Below are 16,960 nucleotides of genomic sequence, written 5' to 3'. Positions count from 1 at the left end.
CATCTATTTTTTGACTGTGAGTTCATAAAGGAATGCTGGGCAACCATACACATCGACTGGGATGTATCTTTACCTCTGCTAGACAGGTTCACTCAAGCGCAAGGAGCTCATCCCATCCCCATCTTCATGGAAGCAACCTTGATAGCGGCGTGGGAGCTATGTAAAGTATGCAACGACAAAGTCTTCCAAAGGAGAGATCCAAGTCCTGCACTGTGGGGATCTCCCCCACAGTATTTTTTGTCAAAAAAAGCCCTTCTCCCTAGCAAGGGAAGGATGTACGTGACTGTAAAGATCATGCACCTCAAGATTCGGTTATTTTTTATCCCCAATCCATGCTTGCACCTTTGTTGGAGTCACTACACTCAGAGTTTCAACAATAGATCGCCCATTTGAAGGATTTGGTGAGGCCCCCAGAGATGAGATTTCAGCTATCAAGTTGTGGCTAGCACGTGTGGCCACCCACTTGAAGCATGCAGAGCTTACAAGCGAGGACCTCTCTGTTGACGTGTCCGGACTAGTTGGTCCCCATGTAGAGCCATTTGGAGAGCTTTCTCCTGTTTCCAACATGGCTGAGCTCTTCGGGCCCTGTTCTCCTATTTGGCGCTCTCCGACGCCAGTGATCCTCCCCTCTCTCGTAGAGGCTTGCACGTCTACCGACTCCTTGGTTCATGAGGAAACATGCGCAACCAGTGTAGATTCCATCACTTGTGAGAAGACAATAGAGCAAGCCATTACAGTGCCATTGGACACCCCCACTATTATAGAGGGGACATTGCTAGATGCTGTCACCCCTGTTGAGGATTTTGTTCTAGTGGAGGACACATCCGATGATGAGGAAGTTGTCTCTCAAGTGATAGTTGACCCAATCTTTCTCATCACCATCGAAGACGCCCCCATGCATTCTACGATCGAGGCCAACGCAGGATCCCCCCAGCAGATGGAGGATCCACCGATAAAGGCAACGTCTTCTTCGTTTGCCACAGCTAGGATGGAGCAGGACGTGGCATGTCCTCCTATACACCCCCCTTCACCACCCGCCATGACAACAAGACATCGACGTAAGTCCTACGATAAGTTGTCGCTTCACCGAAGTGTTCGTCTTGCACGATGCAGTGTGTTAAATGATTTGGGCATCGTTGGAAAGAATGGGAAGCTCGATGACGACGCAATGCAAGACGTCGTTGATTGTTTGAAGGAACTGTTGCCACCAGACCTCCTCAAATCTTTGACGGGTTTAAAGGGTCTTGCTTTCTAGAACCTTGTGGCGGAGGTCTCTTTGCCTCTTCGTAATGTGTTGTAGGGGTTTGTTGTTGTGGTGGTGGTTGTCTGTTTGTTTCTTTTGTTCCCGTTGTCAAGTAGCCTGTTGTTGGTAGTCATTGGTAGTCGTAGTTTCTTTGTTGTTTTTCAGTGGGTCTTGTTGTAGGTGGTTGTGGTCGTCTAGTTGTTGCATTGTAGTGCCCAGTTTGAGCTTATCTTCTTTTTAATATAATCGGCAGCTCTTCTACCTGGTTTGTTTCAAAAAAAATTATTGGAGAATTAGACTAGATTCTGATCCTTGTTGCAAAAGGAGAAGTCACAAGTAAAACTGAAATTGGCATGATGCACCTTGGAGACTATGATTATGGACATCTTTTTCAAGCATGGGTGATGCTTGTTACTTAGTATACTTCAACTTCATTGTTAAGTATTTCCTCCGTCTCAAATTATAAGACATTTTGGCATTGTCTAGTTGCATGGGAGGAAGTTTGCCGCCCCCCCCCCCCCCTAGAGTTGGGTGGACTAGAAATTTCAGACCTTAGGACCCTTGGATGGGCTTTGCGCATGAGGTGGATTTAGCTACAGAAAACAGAACCCAATCGTCCTTGGGCTAAATTACCAATTCAAGTCCCTGACCACGTGCGCTCTTTTATTTTCTCGGTGGCCATCGTCTCTAAAGTTGGTAACGGCTTGCATATATACCCTCTTTTGATGGACCGGTGGCTCCATGGATAGTGCATTGCGGACCTTGCACCTCGACTCTATGCTACTGTTCCAAAAGAGAAAAAAAATAAAAAGTGCACTATTCAGGAAGCTCTTACTGATCAGACTTGGGTTAAAGATATACAAGGTGCCGTCACGGTTGGGGCTATAGTGGATTTTCTACAACTTTGGGACCTCCTATCTGGTTTTGAGGTACATGGTGAAGTTGAGGACTCGCATATTTGGCGACTCTCCTTCGGTGGGCAATACTCGGCAAAATCTGCATATGAGGGGTTTTTTTCTTCGGCTCCACGCTTTTTGGTCCTATGAGCGGATCTGGAAAACATGGGCACTGGCCAAGTGTCGTTTCTTTCTGTGACTGGTTACACATAATAAGTGCTGGATTGCAGATCGTCTTGCGCAGCGATGATTGCCCCACCCTGAACAATGTCCTCTATGTGATGATCAGCATGATGAGAACATCAACCATATCCTCGTATCATGCGTTTTCACAAGGCATTTCTGGTACATTCTCCTTCGGCAAGTCGGGCTCCACGCTCTAGCTCCACAACCTTCAGACAGTTCCTTTGATGGGTGGTGGGAGAAGACAAGTTCTGCTGTGAATAGTTAGATGAAGAAAGGGGCTAAATTCGCTAATAATCCTTGGGGCCTGGACATTGTGGAATCACCAAAACCGGTGTGTTTTTTATGGGGTAATGCCTAGCGTCGCCAGGGCCTTGGTCGCTGCAGGGGAGGAGCACCGGTATGATGCATGGCAGGTGCTCAGGGGCTGTCCTTCCTGACTGCTCCATTCCCTGATGGTTAGCATGTATGGTTTCTGTCCCATTCCCTGATGGTTAGCATGTATGGTTTCAGTCGCCTCGACAACTATTTTACGGAAGCGAATGTAATCAGTCAAACAGTGTGGTATGTGGTGTGTGCTATAAAGGGTTCTTAACCCATCTTTCTTCTTAATAATGAAGCATAGCTCTCATGCGTTTTTCAAGAAGACGTTTTGACATTTCTAGATTCATAGCTTTTACTACGTATATGGACATTACATATATCTAGATATGTAGCAAAAGTTATGAATCTAGAAAACCCAAAACGTCTTATAATTTGGAACGGAAGAAGCAGCGTATAGTGTATTGGTGCTTTGTCAAATAATCCACTTGCACACTACTTGACAATGGCTTGACAGGTTACGAAAATCTTACTCAAACTATGAATCATCTTTCTGTCCAGAACATTGTTAACGTCTCAGCTGGCTTTGACCCCGTGCATAGAACTCAGAATATTTGTAATTAAATTATATATTGAAGACATGAGGTCAACACTTTTGACATCATTTGGATCTGAATCAGTAAAATACAAACAGCAGTCGTGCAGTTGAAGTAATTGTTGATTAAAAACATCCATGAGCCAAGGATCCAAGTCTCTGCAACTAGTATAGTACACATACACATGTGGGAAAAACTCAATCATCGTGTTCCTTGGTGCAGGCTGCGCGCTCAAGTTTTGAGATCGATGCTTAACTGCATCTTCCAAGGACTATGCATGTATATTCTTCCCGGAAAATACTTGATTTTTGGTTGTCAGAAAATTTTGGACCGATTGACTAGCGATTGCGTCGGTGTGAGGGTGCATTCTAGGACACACTGTAACAATGTTTCTAATGCAAAATTTCATCATTTTCATGTTATGATTTTATAGGCAAGCAATAACATTTGATCGTTGCATGATGTTGTGCTTAGATATTGCATGGGACTGGTCAAAACGGGTGGGGATGAAACCGGCAATGAGCTCTCAAGGCAATTTCCTTGCAGTTCCATTCGCATGGAATCGGTGCCAACTAACATAGTGTTTTGTTTCAGGCAACTATAACGTGACTTTCGTTACAGAGGGTAACAGATCCCTTTAGTACTTTTGTTTCAGCAATAATGCTCCACCGCGGGCGCCCGTCCCGCGTCCAGATGCACGATGCGACGTGGCCTCCGGTTATGTATTGTATACTACCGTCGGGTACTTAGATAAAAAAAAAATACCCCACTCCGCAAGCTGGCTCTTCCCACTCTCCCCAAGTCCAGCAGTCGAAGCATCTCTCGCCGATGTCGTCTTCGCCCCACTCAGTCGAGGTCCGGACCCTTGGTGACTCACCCGCACCCCACACTCGCTGGCGAGACACTGGAGCTGGCCGGCGTTTCTCGTGCCATCCCGAGCCTCGACATGGTGGTGCGCGCGGACGGCGTCGACCGCCTCCTGGTCCCGTGCTCCGTGTAGGAGGCCTTCAACCGCCACCGTAGCCTGGCGTCGATCTCTCTGTGGTGCTCCCAACAGGCACACCCCCGAGATGGACCCGCGCACGCACCGCCTCCTCAGGAAGCCCATCCTCGACCCCAGACCCACGTGCGCTGCTGGGTGCCCCGCCGGCACTTCCTGTGTGGGATGCCGTGGTGTCGGCGCCTGCGCTCTGTCCAGAATCCGGGACGCGCCGCTTTGACGGGTACAACAGGTGAAGGACTTTATCCAGTGCTGTACCGTCACTCTCCTCCGTGACCGCACCCCAGCCCTCATTTGTCCCTGCCTCTGCTCGGCTGCCTTGAGGCTCACCTGACAGGGTGGTCGCCACCCACTAGAGTGTCACGCCTGACATGTTGCAAGCGTATGTTTCAAGTATTTCAGTTGTTTCAGAGGTATGTTGCAAGTGTTTCATGTGGATATTGCAAAAGTAGATATGGATGTTGTATATGTTGCAATGGTTGTACACTTATGTTGCAAACGTCTGTTCTAAATGTTTCATCTATTTTTTCGACATATGTTACAAGTGTGTCACACATATGTTGTATGTGTTTTATGTGGATGTTGCATATATTTTGCAATTGCTTTTCAAGCATTTTCAGGTGTTTTTATAAGTGTTTCAAACATATGATGCGAGTGTTTCAATTGTTTCGAACCTATGTTGCAAAGGTTTCATTTGGATGTTTCAAAAGTAAATCAGGTGTTGCATCTCTCTCCGCGTCTTCTGTTGCCTCGCCTCGGTGTCTCCTCTTTCTCAATGCTGGTGATGTTCGAGCGATGTGGGCCCGCATGGGGGCGGGCGGCGTGGGTGGGGCGCGAGTCGTTGGCGCCGAACCCGAGCGAGCGGGGCGTGCGGCATGGAGCAGGCGCGGGGCACGGGCAGCAGCGAGCGGCGTGGGCCCACCTGAGGGGCGAGCGGCTTGGGTGGGGCGCGAGTCATTTGAGTGGCGCGGAACGCGAGCGAGCGGGGCGTGCGGCACGGAGCAGGCGTAGGGCGCGAGGAGCAGCGTGCTGACGCAGGCCTAGGGCCGGACGTCCGAGCGCTAGCATGTCCGCACCCTCCCGCAATCAAGTTCCACCGTTATCAGATACTGGGCTATACAAAGCTGCTACCGTTCTCTCCCCTGCGTAATCAGATCGTGATCTATCGTCGTCTCCGCTTGACTCGGCGGCTCTGCCTTCGCTTATGGGGCACCGGTGGCAATTCCGCCGATCTGCTGGCAGCTGGCTGCTCCATACCGTTACAGCAAGTGAAACAAAAGTCTGTTATCCGATACTTTGTTAACGTTATCGGCATATTCTAATTACATTTGCGGTCGTGTTACCTTTACTGATCCAAACAGCACCTAAGTTTCACTGGGACCTCTCTTTCAGTCTTTCCTCTTAATTTCCTATCCATATCATCATTTTTGCTGATGTGTATCACCTCATTAAATAAGTATGAACCCCTGTTGAGATTCGTCTCTTTTGTTAAGAACAAACCTTGCATTTTGTTACCTTTTTTTTATAAGAAAGGCAGGAGTTCTGCCAATCTATGTACTGATAGAGAAGAGTTACAAAAAATAGCAAATAAAGTTATAAAGAAAACACATAGATGTGAGGCATAGCGCCTAGCACAAGCACAGCCCTCTGTCTGACTAGGTTGCAGGCCATTCTGAAGCACAGCTCAAGAAGCAAAGATATAATTATTTTTTTCGCGACCGTGCCACTTGTAGACACGTATTTCATTAAGAGAAAATAGGAGTACATTATAAGTTACCTACTTATTAGTAAGCGCTGAGCTTACCAGAGAGAAGGAGAACAAAAAACACAAAAAAGAGAGAACAACTGAAACAAGAATTGAAGACCAAAAAACAGCAAGACTAAAGACGACCTCGACTCCCTAACTAGACAACAACGCGCATGGGCCCGCGCCACAGAGCAACAGAACAGCTTCTATGACGATAGGGAGAAGCAAACTTGCGACAACTGATGGCTGCGTTAACTCTTAGCAAAGATATAATTACACCGATGGGATAATTTCTCTCAGACGCTTAGCTCCTTCAGCACACCAAAGTCTCGCCTCATCCTTGATCTTGGAAATGTGGTCTTCCGCGGAACAGTGGCAATGTTCGAAAATTCGTGAGTTCCTTTCCTTCCACAACTCCGAGGCAACTAGTAGCAGTAGTGATCGGACTGCTCTAGCCGGTAGTCCAGCAGGCTTGCATTTTATTACTTTACCAGTGGTTCACTTGAGTCATGAATCACCAAGAAGGATTGTACAAACTCTGGGAGGGGATCAATCCAAACATGCGTGATCAATCCAGTGGTCTACTAGCTGGAATTGTTGAGTATGAGACATATCCCGGTCCATTCTGCAAGTAGAATTTAGAACTATCTGGCATGCATCACTTAACGCATGATGCAACACACTGATTCTTCCCTCGCCAGTTGTCACCTGTGACCCTTTGCGATCCCTCACAATGAAACCTAGTACTCTTAGATTGATCTCTAATCTAATTGGACCCAACGGCCCAGTTGGGCCTTTGATTTGCGCCCTGATCGGGGGCGCCCAGCCCACTATGGCTGGAGGGCCCCTGTCACCCTACGCTATATAAGGAGGTGGGGGCCGGCGGCTCTAATCACGAGGTAGACCTGAGCCGACCTACCCACCGACAAAACCCTAAACCTGATCTAAGTGAGGGGCGCAGCCAGTGACGGGAAGTTCCTCCACCGCTGCACTGCGCCGCCGTCGATCTTCACCGACTGTCGCTGCCCGTGCGCAAACATCATCAACGAACCTGATGGCGTTCGCTGAACCTTCCCCCTCCGCGGTGTCAGGTTCACCACCATCTCCCTACCCTCTCTGTCTCTCGCTAGTTCGTTCTATACATGCTTAGGATGTACTGTGTCTCCCTTTTATATCGTATAGAATAAGCTATAGCTAGATCTATGATCCTACGGTTGCAACAATGGTACCAGAGCCAGGTTTAGGAATAGATCTAGCTTATCAAAAAGGAAATCTAGGGCGGATCTAAAAAGAAGAAGGGGGCTTTGGCCGACAAAGGATTCGGTTGAACCCTAACTTCGATGCCTTCGGATCTGAGAAAAGAAGTGGGTTCGGATGAACCCTAACCCTAACTGGGTTAAGCAAATCAGAAAAGAAAAGGGTTCGGATGAACCCTAACCCTAACTGGGTTAAAGAAGCAGGGCTCATTTTCATGTCAAAATCAAACCCCAAAACCCGAAATAAATTCGGGAAAAAGAAAACAGTGAAACCCCATCCCCAAACCCTAACCCTAATCCCCAAATCGGATGAAATCCGAGCACAAGAACCAAAGAAACCGAAAGGGGAAGAGGGGGAAGGGGGTGGCTTACCTTGCCGCTGTGCAGCGTTGCTGTCACGCCGGCGCGCAGGGAAAAGAAGACCGGCTCGGGGGCGCTACTCGCTGGGCTCCGGCCAAAGAGGCGCCGCGGCCAGGCCACTCGACGCGGCGCGCTCACCCGCTGGGGAGCGCGCACGCCGGCAAGGGGGCCGGCGACGGCGCCATGCCTCCCGCTCCACTGTCGTTGCGCTCTGCCTCTCACTCGGTGACTGTTGCTGCTGTACTGAGGAAAGGAGAGAGAGCGACGAGAGAAAAGAGAGAGCGGAGTGAGGCGAAGAGAGAGAGAGAGAGGGCCAGAAAGAATGAACTAGGGTTTCAGCGGAGGCCGGCGTTAGCGGGTTTTTATTCACCCAAACTCACCGCTCGGCCGTCGGATCTGATCGGATCGGTGCGGACGGCCGAGATCAAGCGGGCCAGCAATGCGGCCTAGGCGGGAGCGCGCGGCGCGCGACTTTGCCGACCCAGGCCTAGGTTGCGGCCTGGGTGCGGCCTGCACGCGCGCGGAGTGATGGGCCGGGCTGGTTTCACTAGTTGGGCTGAAGAACAGTACGCATTTTGAGTCATTTTTATTTTTTCTTTTTCTAGTAAAAGTTTTATTCCCTGGAAAATAGAAAATGACTTAAAAATAGAAAAGAGGATTTTCCTGTGGGTAAAATTCATCAAATTGTAATATTTTCCGCTGCGTATTTAAAGATGTTATTTTCATTATTAAATTCGAACCAACGGGAGAATTTAATCTTGAAAAATAGATATGTTTTAATTGATTATAATATTGTTATTATTCTGACCAACGTTGATTAATGGTAATATTATGATGTTTTGTCTTGCATCAATTCTATTTTCTGTCCAACGGTGATATAGAATTAATATAGAGAACAATTGTATGTTTTAATTTTGAACAACGTTGAACTAAGGCATGCAATTGTTATTGTTATTATTTATGTTCTCACACTATTTAAATTGTGTTTTCAGGCGGATACAACTTGATGAGTTGTATCAAAGAGATCCCCACTCTAAAAGGTTATAATTATATTGAGTGGAAGAAAAAGATCGACCTGCCTTTCATCCTCGCTGAGGTGGACTAGGTAGTCACCACACCGTGTCCCACAGAGCCTGTGGCACCGGTGCGGGAGACAAATGAGACTGATGCCGCCTGGGCAACTAGAGAGAGGGATTTTGCATCCCAAAGAATGTCCTATGACCTTGAGCATAGGAAATGGATCACTGCCAAAGTGTTTGGCTGTGATAAAGAACATGATTGAGCTTGCAATTGTGGGCTTAATCCCAGAGTGTGACACCGTCACTGAGTATCTAGAAAGAATAAGGAGTCAGTTCACTGGCTCTTCAAAGACATATGCTACCCAGCTGATAAAGCAGCTGGTGACAGAGAGATACTCAGGCAATGGTGGCATTAGAGAGCACATACTAAGGATGAGCCATTTGGCATCCAAGCTAAAACCAATGGATCTGGCTCTCAAGGATGAGTTCCTTATCCATCTAGTTTTTGCTTCCTTGCCGAAAGAGTTTGACACTTTTGTTGTCAACTATAACATACAGCCCGAGAAATAGGACATGGAGAGGCTCATGGCTATGTGTGTGCAAGAGGAGGAGAGAATGAAAGCTGCCAATGGTGGCACTATCAATTATCTGAAAGATAACAAGAAAAAGAATACTAATGCTAACTTATCCTCAAAGTCAAAGGGAAAGGGTCTCATGCTGCATCAGCCTTAGCAAAACAAGTTCACAGTAGAGAAAGATCAATGTCTCCACTGCAAGAAGATGGGACATTATAAGAAAGATTGTCCCGATTACCTAAAGATGATCATGGCAAAGAAAGGTGAGAACATTATTACGTTCATAAATGAATCCCTGTATGTACAATATTCAAAATCTACTTGGTGGATTGACTTAGATGCAACTGTTCATGTTGCTAATTCTTTATAGGGATTCCGTTCGACGAGGACTACGCAAAGAAGCGAAAGACACGTTAAAGTCACAAATGGAGTCCAAGCAGAAGTTGAAGCCATTGTCGATCTTTCTCTAGAGCTAGCTGATGGTTTCAACCTCATACTTAGAGATGTTCTTTATGTTCCCTCCCTATAGAGGAATTTGATTAGTGTTTCATGTTTGAACAACGATGGTTATGATTGCCATTTTGGAAATGGCAAATGTAAGATAACATATAATGATGCATGTGTTGGTAATGCTATCTTACAAAATGAGCTTTATTTGTTATCACTACGTGATGATGTGAATGTTATATGCGATAATGGGAACGTTGCGTGCGACAATATGAATGTATCCTCGTTTGCGGATGTAAACAGAAAACGAAAGAGAGCTCATGATGCGTTGTCGAAATTATGGCACTATCGTTTAGGCCATATTTCGAGGGGAAGAATAAAAAGACTAGTTAAGAATAATATTCTTTCTCCATTAGAGCTCTCAGATTTAGAACAATGCAGAGATTGCATAAAAGGAAAGTATGTAAAGAAAATTAAGAAAGATGCCAAATGAAGCACAGAAATTTTATAGATTATTCACACAGACATTTGTGGTCCCTTTCCTATAAAGAGTGTGGATGGTTATGATTCATTCATAACATTCACAGATGGTTACTCCCATTATGGCTATATTTATCCAATCAAAGAAAGAACAGAAGCATTGGATAAATTTAAGATATTTAAGGCAGAAGTTGAAAACCAACACAACTTAAAGATTAAGATAGTCAGGTCCGATCGTGAAGGGGAGTACTACGGTCGGTATACCCCATATGGCCAAGTCCCTGAACCTTTTGCAAGGTTTTTATAGGAGAATGGCATAGTAGCCTAGTATTCAACACCGGGCTAACCTCAACAGAATGGAGTAGCTGAAAAACGCAATCGTACCCTAATGGATATGGTGCGCAGTATGATAAGTTACTCCACCTTACCATTGAGCCTATGGATGGAGGCGTTAAAAACCACCATTCATATTCTTAATACAGTACCAAGTAAATCGGTGCCCAAAACACCGTATGAGTTGTGGACAGAAAGAGTACCCTCACTTAACCACTTGCGTGTGTGGGGGAGGCCTGCTGAGGCTAAAGTATTTAACCCAAACATTGGGAAGCTAGATCCCAAAACAGTGAGTTACCATTTCATTGGCTACTCAGATAAGTCAAAAAGTTTTCGTTTCTACTGTCTAGATAGACATACAAAGTTTGTGAAAACAAGACACGCTGTCTTCCTAGAGGATAAAATGATGAGGGGGAGCATGGTAGCTCGAGAAATTGACCTTGAAGAGAAGCGGGTGTATGCGCCCACTCCGATGATTCATGAGCCATTTTTCTCACTACCTGTTGTCACTGCATCGACAGTACAAGACACTGTGGTGCCAGCACCTGTTGTTATCCCGCCTGTGGCAACAATGAATAATGATGAGGGACCTGTTCTTCAGGATCCTATAGAACCTATTGTCACAAATGAGGGGGAGCAACAACAGCTTCAAGCAAAAGATGTGTCAAATATGGAGGCCCCTAGAAGGTCTCAAAGAGTTAGAAAATTAGCTATTCCTGCTGATTATGAAGTGTACAACACTGAGAAATTTCAAATGGAGGATGATCTCACCTCATTTGAAGAAGCCATGAGAAGTGATCATTCATCAAAGTGGCTTGAGGCCATGGAAGATGAAATGAAATCAATGAATGCCAATAAAGTTTGGGATTTAGAGATAATTCCTAAAGGAGCCAAAACAGTAGGTTGTAAATGGGTCTACAAGACAAAGCTTGACTCTCAAGGAAATATAGAGAGATATAAAGCCCGACTTGTGGCAAAAGGCTTTACGCAAAGAGAAGGGATTGATTACAATGAGACCTTTTCTCCAGTCTCATGTAAGGATTCCTTCATAATCATAATGGCATTAGTGGCACATTACGATCTAGAATTACATCAGATGGATGTAAAGACGGCATTTCTCAACGGAGACTTGGAGGAAAATATTTACATGGCACAACCAAAAGGTTTTGTCATAGAAGGAAAAGAACGAATGGGATACCGCCTAAAGAAATACATTTATGGATTAAAACAAGCTTCAAGATAGTGGTACTTGAAGTTTGATCAGACAACAAAGAATTTTGGGTTTAAAGAGAATGTTGAGGACAATTGTGTCTATACAAAGTTTAAGAATGGGAAGTTCATCTTCCTTGTCCTGTATGTGGATTATATCTTACTTGCTAGTAGTGATGTCAGTCTACTACTAGAGACAAAAAAGTTTTTATCCTCAAAGTTTGATATAAAAGATCTTGGTGAAGCTTTGTTCGTTCTAGGGATCGAGATTCACCGAAATAGAAGTAAAGGGGTATTAGGATTGTCACAAAAGGCATACATAGAGAAAATCTTAAAGAAATTCTGTATGCACAAATATAGTCCATCACCTGCTCCTATAGTCAAGGGCGACAGATATGGGGATTTTCAATGCCCTAGGAACCAATATGAGATCGATCAAATAAAAGTGGTTGCATATGCTTCAGCTGTCGGAAGCTTGCAATATGCTCAAGTATGTACGCGCCCTGACTTGGCATTTGTTACCGGGTTACTTGGCAGATTCCAGAGCAATCCTGGAATAGAACACTGGAAATTGGTAAAGGAAGTCTTGCGTTATTTGCAAGGAACGAAAGGCCTCATGATGACGTATAGAAGATCTGATTCACTCTATATAGTGGGGTATTCAGATTCTGATTATGCGGAAGACGATAGAAAATCCACATCTAGATATGTATTCATTCTCGCAGGGGGAGCTATTTCATGGAAAAGCTCGAAACAAACCGTCACTACATCGTCCACAATGTATGCCGAGTTTGTAGCGTGTTATAAGGCAACGGGGCAGGTGAACTGGCTAAAGAAGTTCATACCCGGTTTGAAGGTAGTTGACGACATCTATAGACCACTAAAGTTATACTGCGATAATAATCCAGCAGTACAGTATGCTCACAACAATAAGTTAAAGTGGTGCTGCCAAACACATTGACATAAAGTATTATGTTGTGAAAGATAAAGTCCGGGATCAAGTCATAAGTCTTGAGCATATAAGTACAGTAAAGATGCTCGTGGATCCGCTTACAAAAGGCTTACCACCCAACGTGTTCAGAGAACATGTAGCCGGCATGGGTTTAAAAGAAAAAAAGGCCCAAAGATAAGTATCTATTTCAGAACAGAGTAGCTGTTAAATCTATCGGCAATGGACCGTGACGATGAGACATGCTCTATGTGCTAATCTGTAATGGAATGAACAAAAGTAAAGAATATGAAAGTGAAAGATGGAAAGAGATCAAGGGGGAGATTGTTAGATTGATCTCTAACCTAATTGGATCCAACGGCCCAGTTGGGCCTTTGATTTGCGCCCTGATCAGGGGAGCTCAGCCCACCATGGCTGGAGGGCCCCTGTCACCCTGCGCTATATAAAGAGGTGGGGGCCGGCGGCTCTAATCACAAGGTAGACCTGAGCCGACCTCCCCACCGACAAAACCCTAAACCCGATCTAAGTGAGGAGCGCAGCCAGTGACGGGAAGTTCCTCCACCGCTGCACTGCGCCGCCGTCGATCTTCACCGACCGTCGCTGCCCGTGCACAAACATCATCAACGAACCCGATGGCGTCCGCTGAACCTTCCCCCTCCGCGGTGTCAGGTTCACCACCATCTCACTACCCTCTCTGTCTCTCGCTAGTTCGTTCTATACATGCCTACGATGTACTGTGTCTCCCTTTTATATCGTATAGAATAAGCTATGGCTAGACCTATGATCCTATGGTTGCAACAAGTACACCTTTCATCTCTTTCTGTAAATAAGCTCCACCAAAATTAATCATCAAGACATCAGCTTACCTGACAAAAACATAAGAATGAATCAAAAACAGGGCTTTAGAAACCCCAAACGGCGTTCACTTTTCCCTTCGGCCAAAAGTTGATCAGACATCATTGCGTGCCAAAAGATGATCAAGGTGGATTGAGCAGTATACATTAGTTTACCCAGGTGCTTAGCATCTGTTTGTTGAATTTGTGATGGGAGAGAGAGAGATAGAAGAGAGATTGGTTCTAATAGCTGTGAGAGAGGAGAGCTGGGGGCCCATGGATGAAGCAGGAACAGCTCGGATAATGATGTAGGGATCATCAACCCAACCAAAAGTGCTTCATGCGGCCGGCCCCTTTCATCAACTTGTATATATATTCAATCAGGCCGCGCTTCTTTTGGGCCAGGCATGCATATGCAGCAGCTGTCTGGGGATAAATAACATTGCAAAGTAACAGTGTAATCATTCGGCTATAACACAAGTTCAGAGGCGTCACACCGGCTTAAAAGTAACAAACAAAGTGAATCATTTGATTAGTCCTTAAAAGTTCGTGTCATCAGAGAGGATTCGAATGTTCTTAACTTTTTGTGGGTGGGTATCATCATCAATTCATCATATATTCATATTCATGAGCCAACTTGTAGTTGTAGTGGTACCCCTCCGAACAGTTTAACGAATGTACTTTGAAGTGATGAGTACTCATGTAATGGCCTGTCTAGACAAGGGTAGTATAGCAAAATATTTGAACTCAAACATCACTTTAAACCCCCCCTCACCCCCCCCCCCCCCCCCCCCCCCCCCCCAAAAAAAAAATGTGGTCTAGATATACTGAAAACAGTAGTTGATCCCTTCTCAGAAAAGATAACTGCATTTCAAATGTCTACAAAGCTTGGGAACACACCAGCTAGACAGTGGCATTCAGAAGGTGGTGGAGGAGCATGATCCTGGCTGCCATCAGTGTACTTGGTTATGATGATCCAGGACCATGAGACTGAATAGATGGAACCAACCAAGATTGTTACTGACAACAAGCCAGTTGTTGTGGATAAACAGAATCAATAACATATTTAGCTATCTTGGATGTAAACATTTGTCTTGTCGATATTGGAGAAAAGGGAGGATATGACCACAATGTAACTAGCTTGATTTGGTAATCAAAATTGCAGTTCAGACCAGGCAAATAAATGTAGATACATTATTATTAACTTACACCTTAAACAGGTCATCATGATACAAGCTGCACTTCATGCACATATAGTTAATTGCACATAGCGGATGAAACTGACAAATACTAGACATAGCGGTGGGATGGAACAACAACATGGTGAACAACCTGAACAAGGGGCAGGGCCCAAATAGACTACACTGTGACCTTAGGTCTCCTTCAGCTTCGATTCAGGGACGGCCTTCCTGAACCAAGGGATCCACACCGATGTCCTCTTCTGGTACAGCTTGTACGCCTCAGCACGGTGCTCCTGCTTCAGCATGCGACGCTCGACCAGCACCGTGACGTAGCCAAGGCACAGGCTATTGACAAGAGGCCCGATGAACATCCATCGCTGGCCCAGGTTCCAGGCAAAGAGGTACAAGCCCCACCACCAGAGCTGCTCACCAAAGTAGTTGGGGTGGCGCGAGTATCGCCACAGGCCATCCTCAAGAGTTGGGACGGTTGGCTCACCCAACTGCTTCAGCTTCTCGTTCCTGGTGACGAACTTGTGCAGCTGGGTGTCGGCAAAGTGAGCAATGACAATTCCAGCAATGCAGGCGGCTGTGGCCACGAGGTCCCAGATGCCCCATGGCTGGTTGCTGGAGTGGATGGCGTACATGGGCAGGCAGATGCCGATCAGGAACACCTGTCAGCCAACAGGCATTTGAATAGAATTCAGAACTAGCTAGGTTGTTAGATATTGTACAAGGATGAATGAATACCAATAAACAGATTATGAATGGTTTCGTGATGTCTGTCTGTGATTCTTCAAACACACTGCAAATTATGTGGACAGAATCATCACCTGTTGGGAGAGGTAGACGGCCAAGAATGACATCCACCACCAGGTCTTGCCGTACTGGCCACGCATCTCGTTGAACCTCCAGTCCTCCCTCTTGCCAAACTCCCACCCCTCCCGCCTGAGGTAGTTGTGCGTGAGCCTGGCGCTCCACACCCAGGTGAGCCCCATGGCCACCGCCGACCTCACAGCGTCCACAACAGACGCAGGGTGGCCGCGGTAGTAGTGCAGCAGCATCACAGGGATGACGGTCCAGTACAGGTCAATGAGCTGCAAAGTTGATGATACAATAAGCACGGACCGAGTAGGCAAGGCATTGCGTCGAACACCTTGCGGGCAAGCGTGTTCGCAGTGGAAACGGACTCAAAAAGAATCCGTGGGGACTTGATGAAGTGAAGCCAACAAGGAAGTGTCGCGAGTGAAGGAAACGACTAGTGCTTGCTTACCCAGTGGTTGGAGAGGAGGCCGACGAGCCAGAAGAGGACGTCGACGTTGAGGAAGAAGAGGATGTTGGCGAGGAGCAGAGGGTGCGCGGCGCACCACGAGGAGAGCGGGCTGGCGCCGGTGTCCCCGCCGGCGCGGACGAAGGAAAGGTAGAAGAGGATGGAGGGGAGCGGGACGAGGAAGGCGACGACCATGTTCTTGAGGTTGCGGCCGGCCATGGAGATCGGTGTTGTGCTCGTCACTCGTGTGTTGTGACTGGTGAGCAAGCGCGGCAATGGAGCTGCTCTGCTTTGGAGAGGGGTGCGATGCGATGGAATTTATAGTGCTTCCAAGCAGAGGCGTCAACAACAGCGTCAGCGTGGAGCTGCGGCACTTCTCGTCGCCCTCTCGTTAATCATTCTTGGTGTGTTTAATTATTTGGGCCGTTTTTTAAGAAAAAGAAAATATATTAATATCCCAGCCTCTGCAAAATTATTTAGACCGTTATTATGCTCCTACCTACTTAATTTGATGTTATCTATGTGACTTTACTACCTTAAATTTCTACTAACGTAAATACTTCCTGCGCAGCATCAGGTGTAGGGGTGAGCTAGGGCAAAGAGATGGCAATACTTGGTTAATCTTTCCTCTATTACCCCCTTACCCTCCAATTTAAGTAACCCTGTGAGAAAAGAAATTCCATTAGCTGCTCATGCCTCCTCAGGTACCTGTATCCATTTGTGTGCGTCTTTGGATCAGCGAAAGAGCTCTACGAACACACCCAACCTAACCCAACCCAAGACAAAAAAAAACAAATCTCCATTTCTTACGCTTATTAACCCGTTCATGAGCCCACACCCCACTCCTTCATGTTTATCCGTCCGACCCCAAAGGCAGCGTGGCTGCTGATCCGTCCGGCCCTTTCTCCATCGCGCGCTCGTCGGGTTGCCGCGCCGTTTCCTTTCCCCGTTGCCAGTCGCGTCGCGCGCCCTCGCTCCCTGCGCCGCTCACCTGCGTCGCTCGGCGTGGCTGCTCATCCATCCGCCCCCTACTCTAGCGCACGCTCGTTGGGCTGCCGCGCTGCG

At 46.5% G+C, this 16,960-nt stretch overlaps 1 protein-coding gene across 1 annotated transcript; it reads right to left on the bottom strand.

Moving 5' to 3' along the window:
* Positions 1 to 14,612: 14,612 nt before the first annotated feature.
* Positions 14,613 to 16,195, bottom strand: LOC136494149 (uncharacterized protein C594.04c-like). The gene is made up of 3 exons (XM_066490306.1): positions 15,899 to 16,195; positions 15,459 to 15,722; positions 14,613 to 15,299 (listed from the first exon to the last, which is right to left on the bottom strand). The coding sequence occupies exons 1-3, from the start codon at positions 16,112 to 16,114 to the stop codon at positions 14,820 to 14,822; spliced, it is 960 nt and encodes a 319-aa protein (XP_066346403.1). The 5' UTR covers positions 16,115 to 16,195; the 3' UTR covers positions 14,613 to 14,819.
* Between the last annotated feature and the right edge of the window lie 765 nt (positions 16,196 to 16,960).

This window comes from Miscanthus floridulus, chromosome 11 (assembly GCF_019320115.1).
Source record: "Miscanthus floridulus cultivar M001 chromosome 11, ASM1932011v1, whole genome shotgun sequence".
In the NCBI taxonomy this organism is placed as follows: Eukaryota; Viridiplantae; Streptophyta; class Magnoliopsida; order Poales; family Poaceae; genus Miscanthus; species Miscanthus floridulus.
The sequence above is the reverse complement of the archived record's forward strand: the minus strand, read 5'-3'. Positions and strand labels throughout refer to the sequence as shown.

Coding starts and splice junctions, on each gene's coding strand:
- LOC136494149 (XM_066490306.1), bottom strand. CDS start 16,114: ATGGCCGGCCGCAACCTCAAGAACATGGTCGTCGCCTTCCTCGTCCCG. Junction 15,723..15,898: donor GCCTCCTCTCCAACCACTGG/GTAAGCAAGCAC, acceptor TCAACTTTGCAG/CTCATTGACCTGTACTGGAC. Junction 15,300..15,458: donor CCGTCTACCTCTCCCAACAG/GTGATGATTCTG, acceptor GTTGGCTGACAG/GTGTTCCTGATCGGCATCTG.